Raw genomic sequence first — 26,644 nt, forward strand, 5'->3', positions numbered from 1 at the left:
TCTTGGTGCGCACAGCGAGTTTACCGTAGGGTCTCTACCATGGTCGTCATCAACTGCTTGTCCTGAACCAGAGTCTGGATCGCGGACTGGCTCGGTACAGTGAAAACGCTACTATACAGCTTCTGTATACAAACCTAAAGTATTTTTACTACAGTGTATCTGTCTTCTTTGTATATTTTATTAAAATAAATAACGGTTGGCTCCGGCTTGCAACCAATAATCCACGTTTCACGGTGGGCTGTGTAGCCCCGTTTGCTGTGAGAATCTCAAACGGGCAAGCTTTCCCGGTGTAAGATTCGCGATTGCTCGGGGTGACGATGAGCCCGACCCAATTGTTGTCCGGGCTCACTGCTTTCATTTTCATGCTACTGTACAGTACTTTAAGTATATTGGTCTCATGTAGCTGCCGCTCTAAAGGCCGATTACTGTCGCTGCCGCGCTGAGTTTAAAGCGTATCGCATTCATTGATTTCGTGATCCCAAGGTGACGTGTCCGTGCTGGCAGGGCAGATTACTTGTCGGTCGGTTTGTCGTGAAGTCGCTCGCCATCGTGATTAAAAAAACGTGAAGCGCGTGTATTTCATTCGGTCGTTCGCTGGAAGAACGAAGGAGAAGTTCTCTTTCGCGGCAAAAAGGCTTTCCGTATTCTTGGTGATCTGTACTGCCTCATCGCTGTGCCATTCAAAATTAAAACGTACCGACAACGCCCATGGACAAAACACTGCAATAACCCGAAGCTTGCGACTGGTCTTCATGTTGCAGCAAACCGGCAGTCCTGGCACACCTACCATTCCTCTTCACTTCTCGTTGTCCGGCTCGTCAGTTTTACTTCTGTGCCAAGTAAAAGATGAACCACACGCTCGCGATCTATCTTCTACTGGCTGTGCTCATTACTGTGGCCGCTCCCGCGCCCGAACTCGACTTCGATGAATCGTCAGATGATAGCGTTGACCTCTCCACTCCAACCCCAAGCGCTACGATATCTGCGACAGCATCCAGGTCCACAATCGAAGAATTCTTACTCGGCCACAGGACAACCGCAGTCAGCACTATCGAGTCGACGTACAAGAACTGGGTCGGCCCCTTGACGAAGTCGCCAAACACCGCGTGCTACCGCGAATCGCACTTCGGTAAGACATGTCCGCATGACTTCAACCACAAAATGGGCATGTGCTGGGCGCAGTGTCCGCTAGCCTACCCGGTCAAGTGTGGAATGGAGTGCATCCGACAGAACGACGACTGCGCACTCGAGATCGTCACCAAGGTCGCAGTCGTGGTGCAAGCCACGGTGGCCATGGGCGCCTTCAACCTCTACGGCCAGTTCAAGCTCATGGCCAAGGCCGTCCAGACCGCCTTCCGGTGCGTCAAGGACCTGTCCATCTTCGTGCGGCAGTTCGCCAAGTTCATCCGCAACATCAAGGTGAGCGACCCGCAGACGCCGCAGGACAAGCTGCTGTTGATCCTCTACTACTCGGACAAGTTCATCTTCGACCTGCCCGTGACGATCGCCAGCTGCATGGGCATCATCGTCAAGCCCAACGTCCGATTCGCAGACAAGATCCTCAACACAGCCGAACTCGTGACCAGGGAGGTGATGGTGAACTCCGACTCGATCCTCGATAGCTGGGACTCGTTCAAGGGGTTCATGAAGAGGGTTCTGCTGGGCCAAGTGATCGCCAACGTGACGGAAACCGAGATCACCTCGCTGACGTCTGCTCTCAAGTCCAACACGACCTGTGGCTACGACCTCAAGCGTCTCGCAGACCGCACGTGGATGACCGTGCTAGCTCTCCGCAAGCGGAACCCAGACATGTCCGAGAACGAGCTCCGAGTTGAAATCAGCAAGTCGAGCCTCGTCCTGAACGAGATCCCGATCGCCACCAACAACTGCATGAAGGAGCTCGTGGCCGAGTCGGACGAGACGACGGCGTACGCTACTCGAATGACGCTGCGCATGACCTTCGGGGTCATCGTCGAGGACCTGATCAAGTCCGGCACGAGCGACAACGGAACTTTCTACACGGCCGAGCAGTACGCGTACAACGTGGCAGACAAGGCCTTTGCCTTCTGGGGCGTGTGGGACATCAAGGGCATCACCAGCATGATCGGCGAGTACTTCCAGACGATCTGTGGGCCGACCAAGTTTATGGGTGAGATCGACGACGGTCCGGCGGCGGACGCGCTGGGGCTCTCGGCGGTGGGCAAAGCGTTCAACGGCAGCTTCGGTAACTGGACGAAGGAGGGCGACGGCACCGTCACCATCAACTTCCAGAGCAGCGACACGGAGGACGTGACTGTGAACATCCTCTCGGCGGGAGACAAGGTGGACGAAGTGGACGTCTCGGCCGGTGGCAGCGCAACGTGGAGCTCCAACGTGAGCGCTCTGGGCGGCAAGACGCTGTACCTGGACCGGTGGCGTCCCGGGTTGCTCGGTCTGCCGGGCACAGGCGGTGGTTCGCTGCTACTGTGGGTGCCTCGAGCGAGTCAGGGCGGCAACCTTGAGCTAAATGTGAAGCTCAATGTTAGTTAGGTTAGAACATCAACAACAACTAAACTACAGGTAAAGACTAAGCTTATTGCCCGCTGCAAATACGTGCCCTCTAAAATAGACCTCTAGAATAGACCACGCCTGTCTCTTAATATGAGTGGACACGAGATAGGCGAGGGATGATTTAGCTTTATGCTTTGGTGGGGGCCGCTTTTAGGCCTAGAAACTCGGTTTGGCCCGTCTAGAATGGCATTTCTGCGTTTCCAAGTCGTAGCAAAGCGTGAAACAGACCATCTGAGACCTGTACTGGCGAGATATATAAATCAGACCTAGGTCTCAATTAAGAGCTTGCTAGACTAAAATCGAGATTATTAACGAGATAATAAGCATGCGTTGGCCAAAATATCTGCAAACGGCAATAATAAGTAGGTACCATAATAAAACGAATGCAGCAAGTGATCGCCTTGGCGGTAAACTAGACGAGCTAGGGAAAGTTTTCGTACTGTATGAATTCATGTAGCCGTGTTGTAAGGGTGGGGAGCTTCACGCACCAAAGATATCGTCCAGGCTTTGTGTTCAGTCAAAAGACATGTTCTTGGTAACAATCTCTTCTTAGTAAGCTTAACTTCATAGTTATGGACTCGCATGAACATTGATTCCTTTGCTTTCGTAAGTAGCATATAGGGGTTCCTGCGAAGTCGTCGGCGTGGACAACTGACATTTTGCAGGAAATGTTTGTTTCCTCACGGGCTTTGACTGGCTTTCATTATGCGAATGTTACCATACAGTTCTTCTGAGCAAACGTAAGTGGGAGCCGCCGGCGCTTACATCAAGTCCTTCATTGGCTAAAATTTGACAGCAACACACAAAGAACATCGACCCAGCAGCAACATGAGTGATGGAGGCTCGCAACGCGCTTCTGCTCCAGTGCGGAGTACCAGTCATGCTGACGTCGAGGCGATACGCGATGCATGCGTCACCAAGCAAGCAAGAGGAAAGTACAAGAGCAGCCTCAACGGGATTACGAAGTGGATCAGGAGCGAGCTCGCTAAGGAGGATAAGAATATCGCCAGGTTTTCCAACGCTGATGTTGACACTAATCTAAGTGAGTTTACACCGAGTGTTTTTGAGCGTTTTCTGATGTTCAAGAGTGCTTCTGTGAAGACGGCTACGCTGAGCGGGTACCGAAGTGCTATCAAGGATCTTTATCGCGTGAAGCACGTGGCGCTGCCTCCTGAGTACGGTGATGATATGAAGCAACTGTTCTCCGGTATGAAGCGGATGGAGGCTGATCAGGACCAGACTAGCACCCCAAAGAAATTAGGAAAGCAGCCACTCACGTACTCCCTTTATAAGGAGTTGTGCAATTCGACTCTCGTGGCGGGTGATGGCGGGTTTTCGCACCTTTTTTTGACTTCGCAGTGGAATTTGATGTGTCGCTCAATGTCGGTCCAGACTCTCCAAAGTCAGCATCTCGTGGCGAAAGACGATAGCGTTGGAGTAATATTTGTGAAGACGCCGACTAACCAGGAGGGTTCAGGCCCCGTGATACACGCCACCTGTAAGCGAACCCGCTGAGGTCCCTCGATCGTGAGTGTGTGTCTTCGCTGCGGATGGAGCCTCGGTGGAGTTCAAGATCGCTATTTCCGTTATGAAGCTGCAGGAGATCAATTCCTGGGGCGAGTAGTGGCTGGACTTCCCGTAAATGACTCTAAGTTCGCTATTTTACCGCCCCATTTTCAGGATGGCTCCGATAAAAATGTGCAATTGTGCGTGGAGACTATGTTCCGGTTCTCTCTCGCGAAGCGAATATGACAGGAATTTTGCGGTTGTGCCTAGCATCACTCGTGCATCACGCGGAACATTTGGAGCAGGATTTACCGGCCACCCATGGATTACTTTCGACAGATTTGTTTACAAGCCCCGCTGTCCATAGGACGCTTGAAGGCCAACTAGTTGCTGGAGAGTCGCTCTGGATGCGACCGACGGGGATACCGCCTTCTAGTGAGCTATACAAGAAGCTTGACCAGCAGCAAAGGTCAATTGATGAGCTGCCTGGCAAACAGGAGCAGAGAATGGAGCATGTACTTGAGCAAAAGGGTGTGGCAGCGGGCAATATTACGAGACAGTTATTGCGGGAGGAAATTCGATCGTTGTTAGACGGAGTTGGGCTTCACCAACGTCCGTCGATCAACGCTGTAGTGCCAGCGCCAGTTCCAGTGCACCAGTATCATGTCTGGGGCGGGAAATTTTATGTGCTAGCTAGATAATTTTTTTTTTCGAGTATCGATCCCCTTGGGGCATGGATGTTATGGTGGTTCGGAAATCCAAAGCTCAACTACCCCTCGTACTAAGGAATACCATCGGACGACCTGGATACATCGCAGAAAAAAGCGACGCTGTCAGAATGGTCAATTATGATGCGGCACATTATGAATAAGATCGAGGCCAAGCTGGACGCACCTATGCCCGAAATCCGTGACAAGAAACACGCTATTGAGCTTATCAACATTGGATACTGTACACTGCGGTTAAAACCAAGCAAACGTAAGCGAAGAGCTGAACCGCTTAAGCTTACAACTGTTTTGAGACTCATCCGACAAGCCGATCAAGAGCGAAACGAAGAAGACAGTCAGCCGCCCAAGCGTCAGAGACACACAAGCCAGTCCGGTTGTCCGAGATTGGCAAGCTAGTAGTAGTTATATTCAAACAGTACACACATTTACATTCGTGCTAGTGCAGTCGAGCTGATCGCAGTAGTGCGACGGAGTGTAAAGCTAGCAAACCTTGCTGGCGTAGAGGGTATCCTAAAACCAAAGTTGTTAGCGTAAGTTTTATAGTCATTTAGCAACAACAAACACAAATCTGGTAGCTCGTGAAGTCGCCGCCTAGAACTCGGCTGTCGACTGTTGCAGTCACCGCTTAGTCGATGTTGCCTGCCGGGCTCGATACGACTGCACGTGACCTCCGTGGCACCTTAATAAACTTTTAGCCAATCAAATTGTGCCTTGGCGAAAACGTAAGATGGATTCTGCGACGGTATCCGGCGGTCGGGCTGCGAGTAATTGATACAGTCCGGCCGCTGCAAGTCAATTGAAGGATACACCGAAACCGCGTGATGCTCTTCAAAACGAGCGACGCGACTGGATTTCCCTTCCCCAATATTCCCGAGGGCAAAACAACATACGTTGATCACAACTTCCCAGGAACCGGGAGACCAAGATTGCGTTATGTTACAGTCAAGAATCCCCGCGTCAAAGTCACAACAACGAACGTGAATGAGCGCTTTCGGCGGCACATGCTAGAAGCGGAATCTAGATGGTGTGCAGGCTGTTGAAACACTTGTCCAGACGGAAGTTAATGCAGCATTATTTCTTGGTGTTCCACTGAGCATTGCCTGAGGCAAGCTACCGTAGCACAAACATTGGGGTCGTAAACGGCAGCATGGTAAACCTTCTGTCTCCTGGAAGACACCTCGTCCTTACCGCAGCGAGATCATTCCACCACAAAACTCCCATAAGCTGTTTGTTCCCTATCCCAGTTGGCCTCTTCAGTCTTCACGTCGCACGACGATCGATCGCTCATCACCGGTAATCGCGACGACAAGGTCTTCATTCCTCAACTTGCGCTCATCGCAGCAGCCTCCTTCGATCCCACACCACAACACGATGAAGTTCATCGCCTCGATCTCCGCCATCATCGCAGCCTGCGCGCTGACCGCCTCCGCCGACGTGTCGACGGGCCCCGCGTGGGGCTACCGCGCCAATGACGCCAGTATGGTGCACACGTCCAAGTGGGCTGACCACTGGAAGGCCTGTGGAGGGGTGCGCCAGTCGCCCATCGACATCAAGACTGTCGCCAAGGCGGGCAAGGGCAAGAGGAGCCCGCTCAGCTTCAGCGGCCAATGCTCGCAGTACAACCTGACGGAGCCCCACGAGCCGCTCGAGGTGGACGTCATCGGAGGTTCGTGCAGCAATAATCACTTAGTGTTCGGCTTGGCTAAAGATTGTTGGACTTGGTTTGAGATTGTTAACGTCAATGACATTGTGTTCAGGCTCCTGCGTTGCTACGGTGAACAGCGCGAGCTACAAGATGGCGCAGTTCCACCTGCACGCTCCGTCGGAGCACACGGTCGACGGCAAGGCCCACGACGGCGAGATCCACTTCGTGCACAAGAGCAGCGACGGCGCCGCTCTGTTGGTGGTCGGCATCTTCTTGGACATTGCTCCCCAGTCGGACGACTGGCTGGGGCCGGTGCTTGACGCCCTCGAGAACGTCAACTCTGCCCACGCCAAGCACGAGGCTATCACTGTGCAGCTGTGGGTCGAGACTTTGTGTTAGCTGCGGCGTTGACTTGCGACAAAAGCTCTAACGCGTGTTGTGTTGTTTGTTAACTGCACAGGAAATCCTACTCGAGTCTCATCCGAAAGGCCAGCAAGACCGACGGCATCTACAACTACCCGGGCAGCCTCACGACGCCGGGGTGCGACGAGACGGCGGACTGGTGGGTGCTGCAGACGCCGATCCAGATCTCGTCTGCCGACTTCACCCGCCTCCACAAGGACCTGCTCGAGTACCACATCACGGACGACGGCAACAACGCGCGCCCGGTGCAGCCTCTGAACGGCCGTGTCGTCACACGATACAACTAGGAACGTTGATGTCTTATCCAGCTTACACTGTACACTTTGATCGTCCATCCACGTAAGCTTAGTTGTTGCTACGCCACAATTGCTAAATAGCCTGAGTGGTATTCCTCTGATCTGCGATCATCGATTCAGATAAGGAGGTCTAATAGGCACGTTATCCTCAATCATTGCCACGAGTTTTGAAGATCATTAATTAAAGCCCATGCTGGGCGTTCTGGAACCTCGCTTCAAGCGACTCGCTTGCCTTGCGTGCATACACAAAGCAAATCCGCAAATGCCGGATCGACGACGAGCTTCATGTGGCACCTGACTGTCCACAGGCATCATTACAGAACCTACGCGTCAGAGAGTCAGGGGCATCTAATCGACCACCTTGCTTGCAACCTCCAGGCTCGCGCACCACTTCATGAACACCCAGGTCGACAAGAACGCGCTCGTGGCTCCTGCTTAGTGTAGCCATTCCCAAAAAACAAAAAAAACATGCAAATTTCAACTCGACAAGTCCATCCCCCCATCGTTTTTCACGGGGATACAAATTATCCTAGTTCAACATCTATACAAATCGCTGTTCTTAGATACATGGCTACATCACTCGAGCTGAAAGTTTAACAACCCGTCCCATCGTTCTGATAAGGTCTGACTGCACCATTGCCTTCATTCTTCAATCCGCCGCCTCGAGCTCAAGCCTCCAGCCCGCGCTCCTAGAGCCAAGCACAATGTCCTCCCGGCTAGCCTCGTCCGCCGCCGCCGCGCTGCGCCGCCGCCAGGACCCGAAGCTCGCGCAGAAGTTCAACCTGGCCGCGCTGAACGGCGGCAAGAGCCCCTTCGTCGTGTCGAGCAACCGCCTCCTCAAGGTCAACAAGAAGCCGCAGGCCTCGGTCACGGACAAGTTCTCGCTCGAGTACCTGCTGGGCCCCAGCAAGCCCCAGGCGGGCAAGAAGCTGGAGAAGAAGAAGAACCCCTTCAACGTCGCCAGCTCCAAGCTCATGTGAGCGGCAATATACCGTCACCATGCAGCCCCTTCACCATACCTCTCAGCACACCCAACACAGTAACCACCACCATAATCTACTCTAGTCATATTAGCCGGCTGCAAACTGAAGGTGTGTTGCATGTGCTAGTACCTCATTCACGGTACTCATTCATTCTATTTAGTTGTTACTTGGTACTTGTAGTAGTTTTCTAACCTAACTAACATTGAGCTTCACATTTAGCTCAAGGTTGCCGCCCTGACTCGCTCGAGGCACCCACAGTAGCAGCGAACCACCGCCTGTGCCCGGCAGACCGAGCAACCCGGGACGCCACCGGTCCAGGTACAGCGTCTTGCCGCCCAGAGCGCTCACGTTGGAGCTCCACGTTGCGCTGCCACCGGCCGAGACGTCCACTTCGTCCACCTTGTCTCCCGCCGAGAGGATGTTCACAGTCACGTCCTCCGTGTCGCTGCTCTGGAAGTTGATGGTGACGGTGCCGTCGCCCTCCTTCGTCCAGTTACCGAAGCTGCCGTTGAACGCTTTGCCCACCGCCGAGAGCCCCAGCGCGTCCGCCGCCGGACCGTCGTCGATCTCACCCATAAACTTGGTCGGCCCACAGATCGTCTGGAAGTACTCGCCGATCATGCTGGTGATGCCCTTGATGTCCCACACGCCCCAGAAGGCAAAGGCCTTGTCTGCCACGTTGTACGCGTACTGCTCGGCCGTGTAGAAAGTTCCGTTGTCGCTCGTGCCGGACTTGATCAGGTCCTCGACGATGACCCCGAAGGTCTTGCGCAGCGTCATTCGAGTAGCGTACGCCGTCGTCTCGTCCGACTCGGCCACGAGCTCCTTCATGCAGTTGTTGGTGGCGATCGGGATCTCGTTCAGGACGAGGCTCGACTTGCTGATTTCAACTCGGAGCTCGTTCTCGGACATGTCTGGGTTCCGCTTGCGGAGAGCTAGCACGGTCATCCACGTGCGGTCTGCGAGACGCTTGAGGTCGTAGCCACAGGTCGTGTTGGACTTGAGAGCAGACGTCAGCGAGGTGATCTCGGTTTCCGTCACGTTGGCGATCACTTGGCCCAGCAGAACCCTCTTCATGAACCCCTTGAACGAGTCCCAGCTATCGAGGATCGAGTCGGCGTTCACCATCACCTCCCTGGTCACGAGTTCGGCTGTGTTGAGGATCTTGTCTGCGAATCGGACGTTGGGCTTGACGATGATGCCCATGCAGCTGGCGATCGTCACGGGCAGGTCGAAGATGAACTTGTCCGAGTAGTAGAGGATCAACAGCAGCTTGTCCTGCGGCGTCTGCGGGTCGCTCACCTTGATGCTGCGGATGACCTTGGCGAACTGCCGCACGAAGATGGACAGGTCCTTGACGCACCGGAAGGCGGTCTGGACGGCCTTGGCCATGAGCTTGAACTGGCCGTAGAGGTTGAAGGCGCCCATGGCCACCGTGGCTTGCACCACGACTGCGACCTTGGTGACGATCTCGAGTGCGCAGTCGTCGTTCTGTCGGATGCACTCCATTCCACACTTGACCGGGTAGGCTAGCGGACACTGCGCCCAGCACATGCCCATTTTGTGGTTGAAGTCATGCGGACATGTCTTACCGAAGTGCGATTCGCGGTAGCACGCGGTGTTTGGGGACTTCGTCAAGGGGCCGACCCAGTTCTTGTACGTCGACTCGATAGTGCTGACTGCGGTTGTCCTGTGGCCGAGTAAGAATTCTTCGATTGTGGACCTGGATGCTGTCGCAGATATCGTAGCGCTTGGGGCTGGAGTGGAGAGGTCAACGCTATCATCTGACGATTCATCAAAGTCGAGTTCGGGCGCGGAGGCTGTCACAGACACGAGAACCGAGAGGATTAAATAGATTGCGACCACACGGCTCATGTTACTTGACTCCGACGAGGCAAATAAAGAACTGAGACTACTGTGCCATCCTGCAGCATTGTCGTTTTAATACGGTGGGGAACGTGAGCTGATCTAGCGGCCCCCAGGCGTTTTGTGATGTGTCGTTGGTTGCCGGTGTTGTCGTCGCGATCTTCAACTTTGAATCGCGCAGCGATGAGCCAGTACCGATCGCCAAGAATACAGAGGCCCTTTCTACCTCGGCAAGCCTAACGCCAGGTGGAGGCACGCGGACGTCTCCAACCCGGCTCAGGATCGTTTGGCTCGTAACGCTGCCTTCCAAGCCTTCAGGATCGAGCTCACTCCCGGAAACCATATCTCGGAACTGGCGTTCTACCGGTTATTAAGTAATAATAATAAGGTACGAGTTTTCGGAGTCTTGAAATGCCACATCTTGTTCGATGTCCTCGGGAGACGATCCTCCGCGCTGCGACCGAGCTGCTCTCACCACTTCCAGCTTGCCGGTGGTGAGCGGTACTACATTGTTGAGGTTTGTGTAGTCGCATTGTTCGTGCTTTCTGCCGGTCCGGCTGCTCTGGATGTGTGGTTGCAACTTACAAGACCAGTCCTTCACCGACGGCGAGCGCGCTGTTGCAGCACTCAAGTTGCAGCGCAGCGTGGTAAGGGCTTGGTCGGGGAATGATCGTCTCAAACAACGATTTGCATTGGGGTGTTTTTTTTGCGGTATCAGCAGCAAGAGCCTTTTCTTTATGCGGGGGTCTGGGGGTGCAACCCCCAGCACACCTTCAATAGTGGGCGGTGGAAGGTATATCGGTATTTCTGTGCGGTTCCCCTTCAGATCTGTGGATTTCCTTGTTCTGTCTGTGCGATTCTACCGTCCTCGCGGTACTCGATGGAACGTGCTTTACCGCCCGCAGCAAGTTAATTGCAGCTAAGTGATATCCGGACTCCGGATATCCGGATTCCGGAGTGAAGTTGCTCATCGTTGAACTCTGCAACAACTTCCTGCCAAAGGCAGACACTTAAACGGCAATGTACAGTATAGTCGAGCCCTTCTATGCTTTAGGCGACGTTGGGCGGTCATCTACGGAAAATGGCGCTCGCCTCCCTTTGAAGTTCAAGATCACGGATTCGAGGAAGCGCTACGACTGTAAGAATCATCAATCGTGCTCATTTTGGTACAAGGGATTGACTCGAGCAGCCAACACCAAGTTATCTGCTCAGTTCGATGTCACGGACGAATAGCACCGGCTAAGGATTTTGTTGCATATACTACTGTAGTATCCATGCTCGAAAAGGAGGAACCAACACTTGCAAATCTTTATGCGTGAATATTTTAATACTGCATGTACAGTAGGTACCGTGCAGTTGCTTGTCTAGCGGTGAATTCTGCACAAGTAAGTTTAGGAAGAAGATGGACACTCGAAGGGCTGCTATTACTCTACTTCAGTACTGAATTTGACTACCAAGTTCAGTTCTGAAGTAGAGTAGTAACACTTGGAAGTTCGCGGCCTTCACGCCTTAGCAGTGTGGGGTAGGCTCAGGTAGCAGCACTGCACCGAGCGACGCAGCAGGGCGGTCGGATAGAGACGACCTTCGACAAGGTCACCGTTGTCGTTAGCCAAAGTAGTTAAATGACATCAATGTACCTCAATGCGAAACGAAACGAATGAATTTGACTACCGTATGCTAGGGCAGTATTCGGAAAACAGAAGTATAAATTTGGCAAATAAATAGTTGTAGAGAGTAAGTATCCTATTGCTCGGTGGCCGTTATCTTAGTTAGGATAAACGTCTCAATCTAAACATCAACCTTGAAACGAAAAAAAATAAGTATCCTATCTCTAGACGTGGCAAGCGATCAAATGGATTTTTGTGTTTTCTATAAAGATCAATGTTTTTAATAGTTGTACGAGTGTCGATTTTTTAAATTAACATTCGTACAACCAGCTTATCGATTACATGTTGAAACCCGATTCACTCACGCCAGTATTTAAAAGTTTACAATCTACTTTCTATCTCTAGTTTATAACATGAAAGTCGTCCACGTCAGTCATTAACTCACATTGATCTTTGCCGTAAGATGCAAATTCCCACCGTCCGGTGTTGCGCGCGGGATCCACAGCACCAGCGACCCACCTACGGTTCCAGGCAGACCCAACACTCCAGGTCGCCAACGATCCAAGTACATCGTCTTCCCGCCCAACCTTGTCACATTCGATTTCCACGTCGCGGAGCTGCCAGCATTTACCGCAACTTCATCGATTTTATCCCCGCCGGAGTGAATGTTGACCGTCACATCCTTCGTATCGCTGCTCTGGAACGTAACAGTGACGGTGCCGTCGCCCTCCTTCGTCCAATTCCCATGGCTGTGGTTGAAAGCTTTGCCAATTGTCTTCAAACCCAATGACATATCCACTGGGCCATCATCGATATCTCCGATGAACTTAGTAGGGCCACAAATTGTCTGCAGATACTCGCCAATGACGTTCATGATGCCCCTGATGTCCCACACCCCGTAGAAGGACAACGCTTTGTCCGCGACTTTATACGCGTAGTGCTCGGCAGACAAATAAGTACCGTTGTTGCTTGTACCGGTCTTGATTAGATCCTCCACAATGACCCCTAGCGTCGTCCGCAATGTTTCACGGATAGCGTAAGCCGTCTTCTCCCCGGACTCGGCTACCAACTCGTGCATGCAATTATTTGTAGCGATCGGGATGTCATGTAACACCAGATTCGACTTGCTGATGTATGTTCGGAGCTCGTTCTCGGACATTTGCGGGTTTTGTTTCTTGAGAGATAACACGGTCATCCACGTACGATCAGCAATACGCTTCATATCGAAGCCGCAGGTCGTATTCGACTTCATCGCTGACACCAGCGACGTAATATCGGACTTGTTCAAGCCGTCAAGCGACTCGCCAAGTGCGACTTTCTTCATGAACTTCTTAAAAGATTCCCAGCTCTCGACGATCAGCTCCTTGTCTGCGATCACCTCCTTCACGATGAGCTCGCCGGTATTGGTAATTTTGTCCCAAATTCGGATCTCCGGGTCGACAGGAATTCCAAGACAAGAAGCGACGGTAATGGGCACGTCGAAGAGCACATTGTCGGTCTGGTACATTTTGTCGAGCAACTGCTCACTCAAGGTTTCTGGATCCGTCACCATAACGTTGCGGACGTATTTGCAGAGCTGCTTCACCAAATTCGCCATCTCCTTGGCGCATCTAAAGGCATCTTGGACCACCTTGGCCATCAGCTTGAATTCTCCGTAGATGTTGTACAGCGCAAGCGCCATCACGGACTGAAATACATACGCAACCTTGGACACAACCTCGAGCTTACATTCGTCATTCTGTCGAATACACTCCATTCCGCACTTGACCGGGTAATCTAGAGGACACTGCGCCCAGCACGTGTCTAGTTCACTGTTGAACTCGAGCGGACAGGTCTTCCCAATGTGAGATTCGCGGTAACACGCCGTGTCGGTCGGTGTCGCATGGGGTCCGACCCAGTTCGTGTGAGTTGATTCAAACGTGCTGACCGCTGTTGTCACCGCAGTGAGCGAAATGCGCGTCGAAGTTGCGGACTTTGAAGCCGCATTTGAGCCCGAGGAGCTTGATGACTCATTTCTTTGGGGTATTTCCGTGGGTTTAAGCGTCGTTGTTGCCGAGGCGGTTTGTCGTGAAGTTGAAGTGGTAGTTGGAGCTGATGTGAAGACCCCCAAGATGTCGTGGAATCCAAACTGTGGGGAGGAAGTGGCCGCGGTGGCGAGAAGAGAGAACAAGACAACGTACGAGACCACGCGATTCATTTATCTGCCTCCAGTGGCGGAGCTCCAGCACCAAGGCGAATGAAAAGTGATGTTATCGATTTTCGATGTGTCATGCTTCAGTTGCGCGCACTCGGCTCAGCCTGAGCAGGGGCGCTTCAGCTTCAGCTTCTGCTGAGCCGAGCCCATTTCAGTTCCTTGATGTGTCCGGTTGTTGGCTCGGAGGCATTGCTGCCATGATCCTTCAACTTCAGACTGCACAACGATGAGGCAGGACAGATCGCCAAGAGTAGCTTGGGACTTTCTTACCCCGCAATGCAGAACTCCAAAGTGATCATTCTCGACTCGAGATTCTCAGGTTGCTGCCTTCCAGGTGCTTCCACTTGCTATTCCGAGGGCGGATAGCTTAGAGCGGGTACGACGCTAGAGGCGTGTGTACATTTCCAGTGTGCCAGATGCAGTTGAAGTACTGAAGCCCCGAAATGGCGCCCGATCCATCTCGTTGTCACGCTCGTAAACGCCCTGACATCCAAACAATCCAAACACACGTACAGTAACGCGCGAGCACGAACGCAGCAGCAGCAGCATCACCTCCAGCTCTTCCACGGGAGCTCATGAGCAGAAGAATAAACAGCAAAATACCAAAATAAGCAAGAGAGCAATCCAAGCACATAACACCCCAAAGCTCACAATCTGGACAAGGATAATAGGCAAAGTTGAAGTGATACAAGTACTGTGCTCCTATGATATAGCAAGCGAACTACAACCGGAACATGGCTGCATGTACAGTATGTCATATTAGTTTGCGTACTCGAGCGTAGGTAGGCAATCCTAAACCACGTGTTTTCGCTTTATGTGTACATGTGACTTCAGAGTGAAAGTAATGAAAGGCGTTCCATTCTTGAGCTTTTCCCAAAACCAGTATTGCGCGTTCTAGTCGAACTTTCCGAAGTCGATTGATTGAATCGACCGAGCCAAATCGCCAGCAAACCGCCCGAGATTTTGATTTGACTTGAGTTTACTATGTACGCAATAAAGTACGAAATAAGAAGTCGCTCAGGCCTTCTCAAACCGACCCGAATCGGCAATATTGGCCAGAATTCACAATACCAGTCTGGGGTAATCCGAAGTAGAGTGGACCACTTGCATTTGGGCCACAAGTACGTGAGGTATCTTCATCGTTGGGGTCGATGCTTCCAACCATGGCCTTCACATCAACTTCCCCCCTCTGGAGCATCAACTTCCCCCCTCTGGAGCAAAAGCTTCACCCTCCCTCGACCTGCTGCAGCTTCTACGTATTCTCTGCACCCCCAAGACCACCGTCGGCACAAGTACCTCAACGCAACTCTACTAGGCAACGCTCGCGTCAACTTTAACGCTTCCAAAGGCAAGCTTCCTGCTTTTGCAGCTTCGGTGCTTCGAAGACAAGTTTCGTTCCATTCTTCGCGTGTGGCTGTGCTCACAATAAAAAATGTACCCCATGGACATATCCATATGTATATTTAGGATACTAGACTCATTTACTCTATTCCTAACTAACATTGACATTTAGCTCAAGGTTGCCGCCCTGACTCGCTCGAGGCACCCACAGTAGCAGCGAACCACCGCCTGTGCCCGGCAGACCGAGCAACCCGGGACGCCACCGGTCCAGGTACAGCGTCTTGCCGCCCAGAGCGCTCACGTTGGAGCTCCACGTTGCGCTGCCACCGGCCGAGACGTCCACTTCGTCCACCTTGTCTCCCGCCGAGAGGATGTTCACAGTCACGTCCTCCGTGTCGCTGCTCTGGAAGTTGATGGTGACGGTGCCGTCGCCCTCCTTCGTCCAGTTACCGAAGCTGCCGTTGAACGCTTTGCCCACCGCCGAGAGCCCCAGCGCGTCCGCCGCCGGACCGTCGTCGATCTCACCCATAAACTTGGTCGGCCCACAGATCGTCTGGAAGTACTCGCCGATCATGCTGGTGATGCCCTTGATGTCCCACACGCCCCAGAAGGCAAAGGCCTTGTCTGCCACGTTGTACGCGTACTGCTCGGCCGTGTAGAAAGTTCCGTTGTCGCTCGTGCCGGACTTGATCAGGTCCTCGACGATGACCCCGAAGGTCTTGCGCAGCGTCATTCGAGTAGCGTACGCCGTCGTCTCGTCCGACTCGGCCACGAGCTCCTTCATGCAGTTGTTGGTGGCGATCGGGATCTCGTTCAGGACGAGGCTCGACTTGCTGATTTCAACTCGGAGCTCGTTCTCGGACATGTCTGGGTTCCGCTTGCGGAGAGCTAGCACGGTCATCCACGTGCGGTCTGCGAGACGCTTGAGGTCGTAGCCACAGGTCGTGTTGGACTTGAGAGCAGACGTCAGCGAGGTGATCTCGGTTTCCGTCACGTTGGCGATCACTTGGCCCAGCAGAACCCTCTTCATGAACCCCTTGAACGAGTCCCAGCTATCGAGGATCGAGTCGGCGTTCACCATCACCTCCCTGGTCACGAGTTCGGCTGTGTTGAGGATCTTGTCTGCGAATCGGACGTTGGGCTTGACGATGATGCCCATGCAGCTGGCGATCGTCACGGGCAGGTCGAAGATGAACTTGTCCGAGTAGTAGAGGATCGACAGCAGCTTGTCCTGCGGCGTCTGCGGGTCGCTCACCTTGATGTTGCGGATGAACTTGGCGAACTGCCGCACGAAGATGGACAGGTCCTTGACGCACCGGAAGGCGGTCTGGACGGCCTTGGCCATGAGCTTGAACTGGCCGTAGAGGTTGAAGGCGCCCATGGCCACCGTGGCTTGCACCACGACTGCGACCTTGGTGACGATCTCGAGTGCGCAGTCGTCGTTCTGTCGGATGCACTCCATTCCACACTTGACCGGGTAGGCTAGCGGTGAAGTCATGCGGACATGTCTTACCGAAGTGCGATTCGCGGTAGCACGCGGTGTTTGGGGACTTCGTCAAGGGGCCGACCCAGTTCTTGTACGTCGACTCGATAGTGCTGGTTACTGCTGAGGGGCGGATTGAGAAAAATGTTGCTGGTGGTGACGTCTTCATGGGCGATAGTTGTCCTCCCGCTGAACCAGTCCAATGGTGAGAAGGTGCTGATGCAGAGGTACCAACCAAGTCATGGAATCCAAATGCTGCTGCAGACGAAGTCGCCGTGAATAGCAAGGAAGTCAACAAACAGCATGCAAGCACGTTTTTCATTTGCTTGACCTTGAGGTATGGCTGAGAAAAAAAAGTTATGCGAATGGAATGCAGAACAAGAAGTGAAATTAACAGTCCACGACACGATCGAGAGGTTTTTTCTAACCCCTCCTCGCTTCCCTGATTGCGAAAATGTGCGTCTCACTGTTTAGCACGGCGTCGTTTCCACAGAAACAGCAGTCCAATTTTCCCTGATTTATATAATAACCACCCCTTAATATGTGCGCTGATTATAATCTGCCTTGCATTTGGGCCAATCATTACCACCCCTATGATTTTTCTCGGCCAATGATAAGGCAGCGGATTAGTCGCAGAGTCATGATCGTAGAGAAATGATACTCTGGACGGATGCTCGTTATCCTCATTCTTCCACCGATAGATCGAAAGATGCCGTACAGGGCTACAAATGTATCGGATCATATTTCTTAGAATCAGTGTCTAGACTTACTTATGGCTATCTAAAATATTAGCTAGTGTCGTCATCACTAGCACTGCTTTCGTCGCTCTCGGAGCTGTCCGAATCCTCGTTTTCACTGCGGCTATCATAACGTTTGATCTGAGCATTCAGATCCACCAAGTGGGCTCTTGCTTTGTCAATGCAGCCTTGAACAGTTTTCGACGAGTTTTGAAAGCTGTATCAAGCCGACTTCTGATCTGTTGGAATGTAGTATCCTTGGTGTACTGGCGCCCAACTTCTCCCTTTACATTTGCCCACACATACTCAATCGGCTGTAAATCAGAGTAGTGTGGAGGCGTGAACACTACTTCGTGGCCCTTCTTCTTCGCCATAGTCACAATCTCTGGCTCTACGTGCTCAGCAATGTGCCGTGACAACTTTCCCCACATGATCGCGCTTGTATCAGATTCAGCGTAAGGCAAGCCATACAACTTACAAGCAGCCTGCATGTCGGATCTCCGACTCCCTTTTCGGGGGGTGTTGGGCGGCAACTTCTTGTGGTATTTTGCGTTATCCATCACGATGCGGCAGTGGTGCAGTTGGCGGTCTTCCAGACAAACGGGCAGCGTTTCAATCTAATTTTTGAAGTAGTCATGATTGAACATCCCGTGATAATCCTTAGTTTGCTTGCCTCCCTCAAAAATGCCAAGCGTCTCCGGCAAAAACTGTGCTTTGTCAGCCTCAGTATGATCGGCATCCGGGAGGTAACGGTCTTTGTCGATAATGGCAGCGATGAAGCAAAATCGGCGACGCTTTTGTTTCTCCTTTATCACGTTGGGGTCCGTCGGGTCATAAAGGGAGTCATTATGACTGGAGTAGTTGTGATATATACAACTTTCGTCGAGATACACCGTTCGAACGCGATCGGCACTTTCACATGCCATCATCTGCACGTAGCTACCGTGCTTAGCTTCGTTTTCAGCTAACAACCGATATGTCGACCCTTTCCGCTTTCCCCGCTTGAAACCACATCGTTTTACGAAGCGTTGGACGGTGCGGAGCGCTGAGGCCGTAGCGGCACTGTCGGTGACGTCGACGACTAACAACCCTTGCTGTATGAGGTGGTGTATGGCGTCCTTGGCTACCGTGCGCTCACGAATAAACTTGCGCACAGACCTCTCCATATCAACAGTCGCCAATATACGGGACGGCTTCTGCTCACGGTTAGATGGCGCCGATGCCACGGGTAGAGACCGATACTTGGCAAAGTCATTCCAAATCTGACGGACTGTGTTGGCTGAGCGCGACAACAGACGGCCAACACTTTGACTGCGAGTGGCTCTTTCTGACGTAATTTCAAAGCGCCAGACTTCAAGTTGGCTGTGCCGATGAGGACGCCAATACGTTCCAGGAGCGTGAGAGCTCTGCCGCGGTTATCTGTTGTGTAAGTTTGAGCTTCTGCGATGATTTCCGCCTCGGCGTCAGGAGTCTCAGTTCGCGCTCTTTTGGAAGGAGGCATCTCGATACCAGCGTGCTTGCTTTGGAGCGGTAAAGTGGCTCAGTTGTCATCGAACTACACAACCCATATTTAGGTTACGGTAACCCCGATTTATCTGAAAAATGGATACTGTAGGCAATATCTAATTTGGCGGGGTACAAGTTTATCCAGTCAAAATAGCCGGATATCATTGGATAATATACAGGTGTGGGTAGGTGACGATAAATGTACCCTTGCTGCTCTGTCGCAAGACGCGGTCTATCCATAGCTCTTCCACAGCACAATCCAAAGCAGCTCTGAAAATTTGGGTCAAATTGCATGTAATCCGGAAAAGTTATAGGATGCTGTCGCGGTCTGTAAATAAAAGTACTTAAGTAGTTGTTTTGTAACAGTTGACGAAAGTCTGTGTCGTTGTTTCTTGTGTCCAACGCTCCAAGCGGAGCTTATACAGATGACTCTTGTTGATGTGGCGATTGCATGGCGTCGTTGTTGTGACGTGCGCAGGGCCAACGAAATACATGCACAGCTCTCTCAGAAACTCGTTTCGCTGTCCGAATGCAGCAGAGGGTGGTCGAAGTCGGGCACAAAATCCACTTTTTCGGTAAGTCTGGGGTTATACCACGTTTACGCTTTGATTAGGGCGCGATGCTAAGAGGGGATATGCATGTCTTCGTAAGATTCGAGGCCCGTCATCTCCAATAATCTGCTGGTGTCGGTGTCCGCTCTCAACCACCTGTTGCCGCTGTTGAAATGTCGGATTGTACGATTGATCACCAATACACCCATTTCCCCTGCAGCTGTACGTTGTCCGCGTACCAGGTAAGTAACCCTTGTGCCTGGATAGTATTTGGAAGTACATGTAACCGTGAACCATGGTTGCATACGAAGTTGACCAAACATATACAGTATAGTGGATTCTGAGATGAATACCAAAGCCTCGGGTAGCCGGATTTTACCTTCATTATGTGTAACGTTGAGCGATTTTTTGCCAAACTGATGAGGCTTGCGCGTGGATGAGCTACTTGAGAATGCGCTGAACGTAGGCGATGGTGTCCTGCAGACTTGTCGGGTACCGCGTCGGTTCTACATCAAAATTCTAGGCACAAAAGAGAAAAAATAAGCTAAATACGGCAATCTCCAAGCCTGCAGTGCCGCACTTTACCTCAATTTCGTCGATTTGCGCCGCAATGTTCTCTATCGTGAGCTTGTCTTTCGGGAACACAACTCCGCGCGACCGCTGCCAGCGCGCTTGGGCCACCCAGCCACCTCCCACCTCGTACACATTCCCCGTTCGATCGCAGCTCTCATGACACAGATACCTAAAACCAATACGCAGCCACGACATCAATGAAGACGCTCCCCCACTGTATGCCTTAAAATCCGCTTGCTTGACTCACGCAACGAGCGGAGCGACGCTCTCGGGCGTCAGTTTGTCGTTCAGGTCCTTCTCCAGCAAGCCCTCCGTCATCTGCGACTTGGCCAGCGGCGCCACAACGTTCGCCATGATGTTGCGCTTGGCCCCCTCCTTGCAGAGCGTGAACGTCAGCCCAGCGATGCCCAGCTTCATGGCCGAGTAGTTGGCCTGGCCGAAGTTTCCGTACAACCCAGACGCCGACGCGATGTTGACGATGCGGCCGAACTCCTGCTCTCTCATGACGTCCCACGCTGCCTTGGTCATTCTACAACAACAAACAAACAGTATCAGCTCCCCGTCCTACCTTGTTCTACCTCAGTTACACTCGTTCTACCTCATGGTGCCCTCCAAGTGCACCTTGTACACGTCGTCCCACTGCTGCTGCGTCATCTTGGCGAAGGAGCTGTCCCGGATGATGCCCGCGTTGTTCACGAGGATGTCCACGCGCCCCCCTACACACACACAAAACGGTAGAACACAATGCCACATTGTTACCCCCACTCTACCCACCGTTCTACTCTGTTCTACCCATACACATACACTTGTTGAGCGCTGCGTCCACGACCTTGTGCCCCTCTTCGACGCTGTCGTAGTTGGCCAGCGCCCGGTCGCCCCCTCCCAGGCCCCGGGCCACGGCGTCTGCTGCGTGGCTCTGCGGGTCGTTCACCACCACGTGGGCGCCCAGCCTCCCCAGGTGCTCGGCGTAGGCGCGGCCCAGGCCGTTGCCGGCCCCAGTCACGATGGCCACGCGACGGTCGAAGCGCATCTTGCGAAGTGAGCGAGACGTGGTTGAAGTGGCGTGGGATTATGTGCACCACATTATATGGTGTGTATATGTGTAAGATCGGGGGTTCACACAGTGGGGCCGGCATGGAGCTGTACGAGTGCGAGGACGCGGTGCAGGTGGCGCTGCAGCAGCGGCGGCCGCAGCACATCGTGGGCATCATCAACAAGGCAGGCGTGACGGTCTCTCATAGTTTATCCATATTGGTGGGGGCTAATTGGTCTTTGTATGTTGATATTACAGTTCCTGGCCCAGCAGCACCGCGAGGGCAAGAGCCCTGTGCCGGCCATCGACTTCGTGTGTCTCGACTGCCGGGACGACGGTGCGTTGCGTGTGTGGATACTAACTTAAAGAGACCGCAGCTCAAGTTCTCTTACATTTTGTTGTGACGTGTTGCAGGCCCGGAGGGCAACGCGCGCGCCTTCTTCTCGGCGCCGCCGCCCACCGTCGTCTTCTGCGCCAACCGCCTGCACTCGGCGCGCGAGGTGGAGGAGACCATGGTGCACGAGCTCATCCACGCCTACGACGTACGTACTGACCTAATTTCTAGAGTTGAAGGTGAGTTCCGGTGATACGTCAATCAATGCTAACGGCATCGTGTGGCTGTCGTCATTCAGTTCACGGTGCGCAAGATGGACATCACCAAGTCGGACGTGCTGGCGTGCAGGTGCGCCACATTACGTTACTGCTAATGCAGTGATGGGCATTGTACTGACTGTGAATCGTGTTGTTGTTGAAGTGAGATCCGGTCGGCGCGCGAGTCCGAGTGCTACCAGAAGGCCAAGCTGCTGGAGACCGTGCTGCCCGATGTCGAGTTCTTCCAGAAGAGCGCGCGCTGGCTTAACGCGCGCTGCGTCCGTGAGCACGCGGTTCGCTCTACCAGTGTAAGTCAGTTGGGTAGAATGGTGTGGATAACATGTATTTTTCTAACGGAGGGCTGGTTGTTTGCAGTCCATGTTCCCTGCCGAAGCGCGCGATGAAGTCGACAAGATGTTTGACCAGTGTTATACTGACCACAGTCCTTTTACGAGTAAGTGATCCTCGTCGCGTAGTCTTACGCACGATGGATTAGTCGTGCCAATAGAGGACGATTATTTTTTTTATCTGTGCCACTTCGGGTTGCCACGCGGGCGCAGGGACGTCAATCGGAAGGTATGTGGTGTGTCGAGGACGAATTATTAGATACAAACACCGCGACGGTTAGTTTGGGCGTCGCTTGGCAGCCCGGGTATTTTTTTTCTATAGCGAAGAGCAGGCAAGCCGGAGCCATGTCATCGGCGCGACGTGCAAGCTCCATGCCGCCTGAGATCAACACGAAGGACCCGAAGGTGCGTGCGGAGCTCTATATGGCGTCGCACGGCATCAAGGAGCTGTTCGAGGGACTGGGGACTCTTTTACTCTACCACCGTCCGACCAACCCTCGCGAGTTCCTCATCCAGCAACTGGGCGAGATGCGGAAAGCCAAGCAGGAGCAAAGTCATGTACGAGCGGAGATAAACCTTGTCATCCGTGGTGCATTTAGTTGATTCATCAACTCGATTTTGGTGGCAACAGATCCCGTTCTTTGAGGAGCACGATTTAAAGGCCATGTTCGCTGCGTTCGATGTCAAAGAGCAGGGCTTCATCACCCCAGCGCAGTATGATCGAGGTACAACGCAGCACTAAGCGATATCGGTGGCCTTCAATCCTTTGAGCTCTCTCCTGTGTGCTTTACCTGCAGCTCTACACAACCTCGGAATCGACAATCCAACACTGCGTCTGCCCGAGTCCGCGTCAACCATCAACCAAGCTCTCTTCATCCGCAGCGTGTACGTGCCTAACCAACACCCAGATATCCTACGCGTGCTATGTTTTAACTTTCCATTCTTGCTCAATACAATACGCTACAGGACGCAAGAGATCAAGAACGCTTCAGCTTCCTTCATGTGACGAGTTACGCGGCTGGTAAAACTATAGCCATAAGAAAAGTCACTCTGTTCTGCCACAGTCGCATAGTGCACGCGATCCGTTCACTGCAGAGCTCTTGGCACGCTTGCATCGCTTTGGGGTGTGTTGAAGCAGCTTGTTATGTTGCGCATTCTGGAGGAACCGAGCAGTTTTCGAGTCATTTCCGAAAAGGAAAGCAAACAGGCAAGCGAGCAACAAACAAGACGCCACCCAGGAAAGACCTGCCCCAAGTCGAACGACAGCAAGAGCACCATACAAGACGAAGAAGTGCTGCTGAAGGACGTCCTACGCAGCAGCAACGAGGCCCACGTGTACGCCGGCATCCTGGAGCGGGCGTGTGGCGAGGAAAGTCCCCTTGTCTTCGGCTGGAGGAAGGTGCACGAGTTCGTGGAGGCGATCGCTGCTGCCAACGCCCAAGCTGATGCAGGAGGCGCCGCCGTCCCGCCGCCTCCGTTCCCACTGCCAGACCCGCTGACGACTGAGTCTTTCAAGAAAGCGCTGCTGGCTCACGCTCAGAGCAGATCGGCTGGTCTGTTGGGGACGTCGTGCCTGTCGGGCCACCTTGGTGATACGTGCTGTGCCGTGGCAGAGCTCGGCCAATTGAACGCCACCCCATGGGTCAAGCACGTCATCAGCCTCGGTGGCGCGGACAAGGTGCTGCCTGTCGTGGACCTGTTCACTCCCAAGGAGGACAACGAGGACCTCCTGGAGATCGCGATCACCCCGCGCCCAAACGCGTTGTGGAATGCCGCGTGAAGAGACTAGCAAGACGAAGCATTAGCTTGAACACCGACCTTCGAGCGACGTTGATCTACGGCAAGACTAAGTGGACAATATATCTGCGTGCCAACATTGCTGCATCCAACTAAAACTCGAGGTAGGGCGGACACGGGCAAAACGAGCGCGTGAGAGCTCCGTGGGCGTCGTTCCGCCGCATATCCAGCAGCTCGAGCTTCGGGCAGAAGCGTCTGAAGTTTGGTGCCGTGAACACGTTCCAGAGTGCGAGCACGCCGTCGTTGCGTATCCTGTTTTGGCGAATGTCGATGCGCCTCAGAGCATGTAGCGTGCCGCGGAAGAACGCGTGTGCGATGGCTCGCGCTCCTTCGTCGCCCAACACGTTGCCCTGCAGTCCGATGTCCAGCAGTTCAGGGAGCGCCCCCTTCTCCAGAGCGGCGAGTAGCGCCGCGAACGCCTTGCTGTCGATATTGTTGCAGCGCAGATCGAGCTCCTGGAGCTGTGCACAGGCCCCACGCGTGAAGCAATCTGCCAGTGCGGCGATTCCGGAGTACTTGACGAGGTTCCAGCCCAGGTGAATGCTCTTCACTCGCGGACACGCCCCGGTTAGTAGTGATCGTGCTAATTCCCTGGCTCCTCGATCCCCGATCCGCTCTCCACGAAGCTCTTCAACGTGTTTGCATCGCTTCAAGTTGAGAGTGAAGAACTGCCGCTTCTGAGGTGGCAAGGAGGATAGCGATGTCGCCCCCCGAGTAAATTGTGAAGATAACTCGGGGTTGTTTGAGGGACTCGTGATCGGAGCGCTGTTGATCCGAAGAATGAGCACTGGAGACGTCTCGTCCTGCTCCTGAGGCGGTGGAGCGACGGGTGTGGTGATAGCTGGGAGGATACCGTACCGCCTCCCCATTTCGTTGGAGACTTCGATGCACTGCTGTAGATGGGCCAACGTGGCCTGCTTTTCCTCTTCATCCCGCTTCTCGGCGAGCGCTATCTTCTCCGCTGCATCACGCAATTGCTCGGCACGTTTAGCCGCCTCGATCGCTGCCAGTTTCTGCTTCTCAACCGAGCGGTTTTCAATCGCGAACTGTGTTATGAGTGCGGTGCGCTTCTCGCTCTTGGTGATCGCCAGGCTGTAGTCCTCCAGGAGCGTGCGGAACTCGACCTCCTTCTGCTTCGTGAACTTGCGTTGAGCCTTGCGCTTTACTTTCCGTTCTCGACGTGCTGCCTTCTCGGCTGCCATTGCCTCACGGTCCTTTCGCTCTTGCTCGGCAGCTGCCAAGCCTGCGGCATTGTCGGCGTGCCATTGAGCTGCTGCCTTCCACTCGAGAACAGGGTGACGCCGCTTGGCTAGCATCTTCTGCTGCTTGGTCCTCAACGCATTGGACAAGCGCTGCAAGGGACCAAGCGCCGGTTCCTCATCGTCTTCCTCATCCGAGTCATAGTCGCTGTCTGAATCATCGTCTTCATATTCGTCGTCGTCTTCACTATCATCGGACGAATAGTCCTCTTCGTTTTGCGCTGGCGATTCCGCACGCTCAGGACTCCCATCGATGCCAACAATATCGATAGGTTTGCTAGCCGTGGTCGTAGTGACTTGTAATGCGGTAGACATTCTGTGTCAACGCGACCTCGTTACTCTTCATAAAAGGAGAACCCCAGCACCCTCGAATCACCCAACACCGCGTCATTAGTACGCTAGTTCGTCGCAAATAGACCAGGTCTGGTCTCAACTTGAGCATGCGAGGTGGTTCTCGAAGACCGACAAGAAGAAGCTTGTGTAAATATAAACTTCGGTGCGGTGCTGCGGGTCAACGCTGCGATGTGATGGTACTTCCCAAACCTGCACCACGCAGCATCGCATTGAGGGATCGACAGGGTATTCTTAGTGGCATGAAAGGTGGTGTCATAACCCTTCGTGCGATTGGAATGCACGCTGGAGCACTGCCAAACTCCGCCTTCTTCATTCATTCACGAATTCTCTTCGTAGACCCCACTCCAAGCTTCCGCCAACTTCTTTCAAGCTTTCAACTCTCAAGATGGTGCACGCACGCGTTCCGATGGTCGGTCGGCTACTGACGATCTTCCTAGCGTTGATCGCTGCAGGCACCGCAGGCTCCGGCGGCATCAAGAGCTGCGACTACGGCCAGGAGATGTTCCGGTCGGGCAACCAGGTCTACTTCCTCATGACCGTCGGGGCGCTGGTGATCATCGCGTACACGGTCCGAGTGCTGCTCTTCGACGTTCGCGGCATGCGCCAGCCGAGTCAGCGCGCGCTCGTGCTCTTCGACTCGCTGTGGCTCCTCTTCACGTTCGCGTGCGCTGTGGCCGTGGCCGCTGCGCCAGTGGGCACTTCGGTCTGCTCGGGCGTGGACAAGGACATCCAGACGCTGCTGGAGGAGGTGTGCGACTTCAAGTGCCGCGACATCGTCACGGCCGTCGTGACCATGTTCCTGGCGTCCGTCTGCATCGTGTTCGACATCCTCTTCACCACGGGCGCCATCCCGGTCAACAATGGCGAGCCGCCCGCCGAGGACTTCACCTTTGGAGAGAACACCATGGGCCCCCCACGCAGTCTCAAGGCCGCGGCCAACCGAGGTTCCGCGGAGGTTTAACCAACTCGGATAATACAACATTGCATCCCATTGACAATTGCGCTCACTTCAACTTGACCACTCCGCCCGATATTATAAGAATAGACAGTCCCACTGTACCAAATGTTCGGTACATGTATAACATATGACAACCCTTTCGCGTCCTTGGTGGTTGGCGCCTCAGTCTTCGAATCGCCATCCAACACGCAGTCAACAGTGCGAGCGTCTCGTGCGTCAGCTTCCCCTTCAACGCGTGGACTCTAGACCCAGAATGGTGCGTCCCAACGTATCCAATCACCTTCCTCGTCGTCTCCGCTACCTGCCGCAGTCTTGC

The 26,644-nt window shown here is 53.4% G+C and overlaps 13 protein-coding genes across 13 annotated transcripts; 8 read left to right on the forward strand and 5 right to left on the reverse strand.

The window, feature by feature from the left end:
* Nucleotides 1-846: 846 nt before the first annotated feature.
* PHYSODRAFT_330142 (hypothetical protein) lies at nt 847-2,529 on the forward strand (the record flags this gene model as incomplete). Its single annotated transcript, XM_009526742.1, has 1 exon — nt 847-2,529. One exon carries the CDS (start codon nt 847-849, stop codon nt 2,527-2,529), a length of 1,683 nt encoding a protein of 560 aa, XP_009525037.1.
* An 849-nt stretch (nt 2,530-3,378) lies between these two features.
* On the forward strand, nt 3,379-4,065 carry PHYSODRAFT_490612 (hypothetical protein; the record flags this gene model as incomplete). The annotated part of the gene is made up of 1 exon (XM_009526743.1): nt 3,379-4,065. One exon carries the CDS (start codon nt 3,379-3,381, stop codon nt 4,063-4,065), a length of 687 nt encoding a protein of 228 aa, XP_009525038.1.
* Nucleotides 4,066-4,113: 48 nt separating this feature from the next.
* PHYSODRAFT_491802 (hypothetical protein) lies at nt 4,114-4,302 on the forward strand (the record flags this gene model as incomplete). The annotated part of the gene is made up of 1 exon (XM_009526744.1): nt 4,114-4,302. A coding segment is annotated over one exon (189 nt), but the record flags the coding sequence as incomplete, so codon positions are not given.
* Nucleotides 4,303-4,904: 602 nt separating this feature from the next.
* PHYSODRAFT_494558 (hypothetical protein) lies at nt 4,905-5,180 on the forward strand (the record flags this gene model as incomplete). Its single annotated transcript, XM_009526745.1, has 1 exon — nt 4,905-5,180. The coding sequence occupies one exon, from the start codon at nt 4,905-4,907 to the stop codon at nt 5,178-5,180; it is 276 nt and encodes a 91-aa protein (XP_009525040.1).
* A 975-nt stretch (nt 5,181-6,155) lies between these two features.
* Nucleotides 6,156-8,230, forward strand: PHYSODRAFT_345845 (hypothetical protein; the record flags this gene model as incomplete). The annotated part of the gene is made up of 4 exons (XM_009526746.1): nt 6,156-6,450; nt 6,542-6,806; nt 6,890-7,116; nt 7,869-8,230. 4 exons carry the CDS (start codon nt 6,156-6,158, stop codon nt 8,126-8,128), a joined length of 1,047 nt encoding a protein of 348 aa, XP_009525041.1. The 3' UTR covers nt 8,129-8,230.
* A 93-nt stretch (nt 8,231-8,323) lies between these two features.
* On the reverse strand, nt 8,324-10,006 carry PHYSODRAFT_330145 (hypothetical protein; the record flags this gene model as incomplete). Its single annotated transcript, XM_009526747.1, has 1 exon — nt 8,324-10,006. One exon carries the CDS (start codon nt 10,004-10,006, stop codon nt 8,324-8,326), a length of 1,683 nt encoding a protein of 560 aa, XP_009525042.1.
* A 2,034-nt stretch (nt 10,007-12,040) lies between these two features.
* On the reverse strand, nt 12,041-13,360 carry PHYSODRAFT_330146 (hypothetical protein; the record flags this gene model as incomplete). Its single annotated transcript, XM_009526748.1, has 1 exon — nt 12,041-13,360. One exon carries the CDS (start codon nt 13,358-13,360, stop codon nt 12,041-12,043), a length of 1,320 nt encoding a protein of 439 aa, XP_009525043.1.
* A 1,930-nt stretch (nt 13,361-15,290) lies between these two features.
* Nucleotides 15,291-16,637, reverse strand: PHYSODRAFT_330147 (hypothetical protein; the record flags this gene model as incomplete). Its single annotated transcript, XM_009526749.1, has 1 exon — nt 15,291-16,637. One exon carries the CDS (start codon nt 16,635-16,637, stop codon nt 15,291-15,293), a length of 1,347 nt encoding a protein of 448 aa, XP_009525044.1.
* Nucleotides 16,638-19,935: 3,298 nt separating this feature from the next.
* PHYSODRAFT_490678 (hypothetical protein) lies at nt 19,936-21,019 on the reverse strand (the record flags this gene model as incomplete). The annotated part of the gene is made up of 4 exons (XM_009526750.1): nt 19,936-20,158; nt 20,237-20,518; nt 20,588-20,705; nt 20,794-21,019. 4 exons carry the CDS (start codon nt 21,017-21,019, stop codon nt 19,936-19,938), a joined length of 849 nt encoding a protein of 282 aa, XP_009525045.1.
* Nucleotides 21,020-21,123: 104 nt separating this feature from the next.
* PHYSODRAFT_497133 (hypothetical protein) lies at nt 21,124-22,075 on the forward strand (the record flags this gene model as incomplete). The annotated part of the gene is made up of 6 exons (XM_009526751.1): nt 21,124-21,189; nt 21,281-21,359; nt 21,437-21,564; nt 21,655-21,704; nt 21,777-21,921; nt 21,989-22,075. 6 exons carry the CDS (start codon nt 21,124-21,126, stop codon nt 22,073-22,075), a joined length of 555 nt encoding a protein of 184 aa, XP_009525046.1.
* A 230-nt stretch (nt 22,076-22,305) lies between these two features.
* PHYSODRAFT_491333 (hypothetical protein) lies at nt 22,306-22,966 on the forward strand (the record flags this gene model as incomplete). Its single annotated transcript, XM_009526752.1, has 4 exons — nt 22,306-22,518; nt 22,592-22,685; nt 22,758-22,845; nt 22,927-22,966. The coding sequence occupies 4 exons, from the start codon at nt 22,306-22,308 to the stop codon at nt 22,964-22,966; spliced, it is 435 nt and encodes a 144-aa protein (XP_009525047.1).
* An 883-nt stretch (nt 22,967-23,849) lies between these two features.
* PHYSODRAFT_495345 (hypothetical protein) lies at nt 23,850-25,331 on the reverse strand (the record flags this gene model as incomplete). Its single annotated transcript, XM_009526753.1, has 2 exons — nt 23,850-24,431; nt 24,546-25,331. The coding sequence occupies 2 exons, from the start codon at nt 25,329-25,331 to the stop codon at nt 23,850-23,852; spliced, it is 1,368 nt and encodes a 455-aa protein (XP_009525048.1).
* A 424-nt stretch (nt 25,332-25,755) lies between these two features.
* PHYSODRAFT_488143 (hypothetical protein) lies at nt 25,756-26,331 on the forward strand (the record flags this gene model as incomplete). The annotated part of the gene is made up of 1 exon (XM_009526754.1): nt 25,756-26,331. One exon carries the CDS (start codon nt 25,756-25,758, stop codon nt 26,329-26,331), a length of 576 nt encoding a protein of 191 aa, XP_009525049.1.
* Between the last annotated feature and the right edge of the window lie 313 nt (nt 26,332-26,644).

This window comes from Phytophthora sojae, assembly GCF_000149755.1.
Source record: "Phytophthora sojae unplaced genomic scaffold PHYSOscaffold_3, whole genome shotgun sequence".
NCBI classification, from domain to species: Eukaryota; Oomycota; class Peronosporomycetes; order Peronosporales; family Peronosporaceae; genus Phytophthora; species Phytophthora sojae.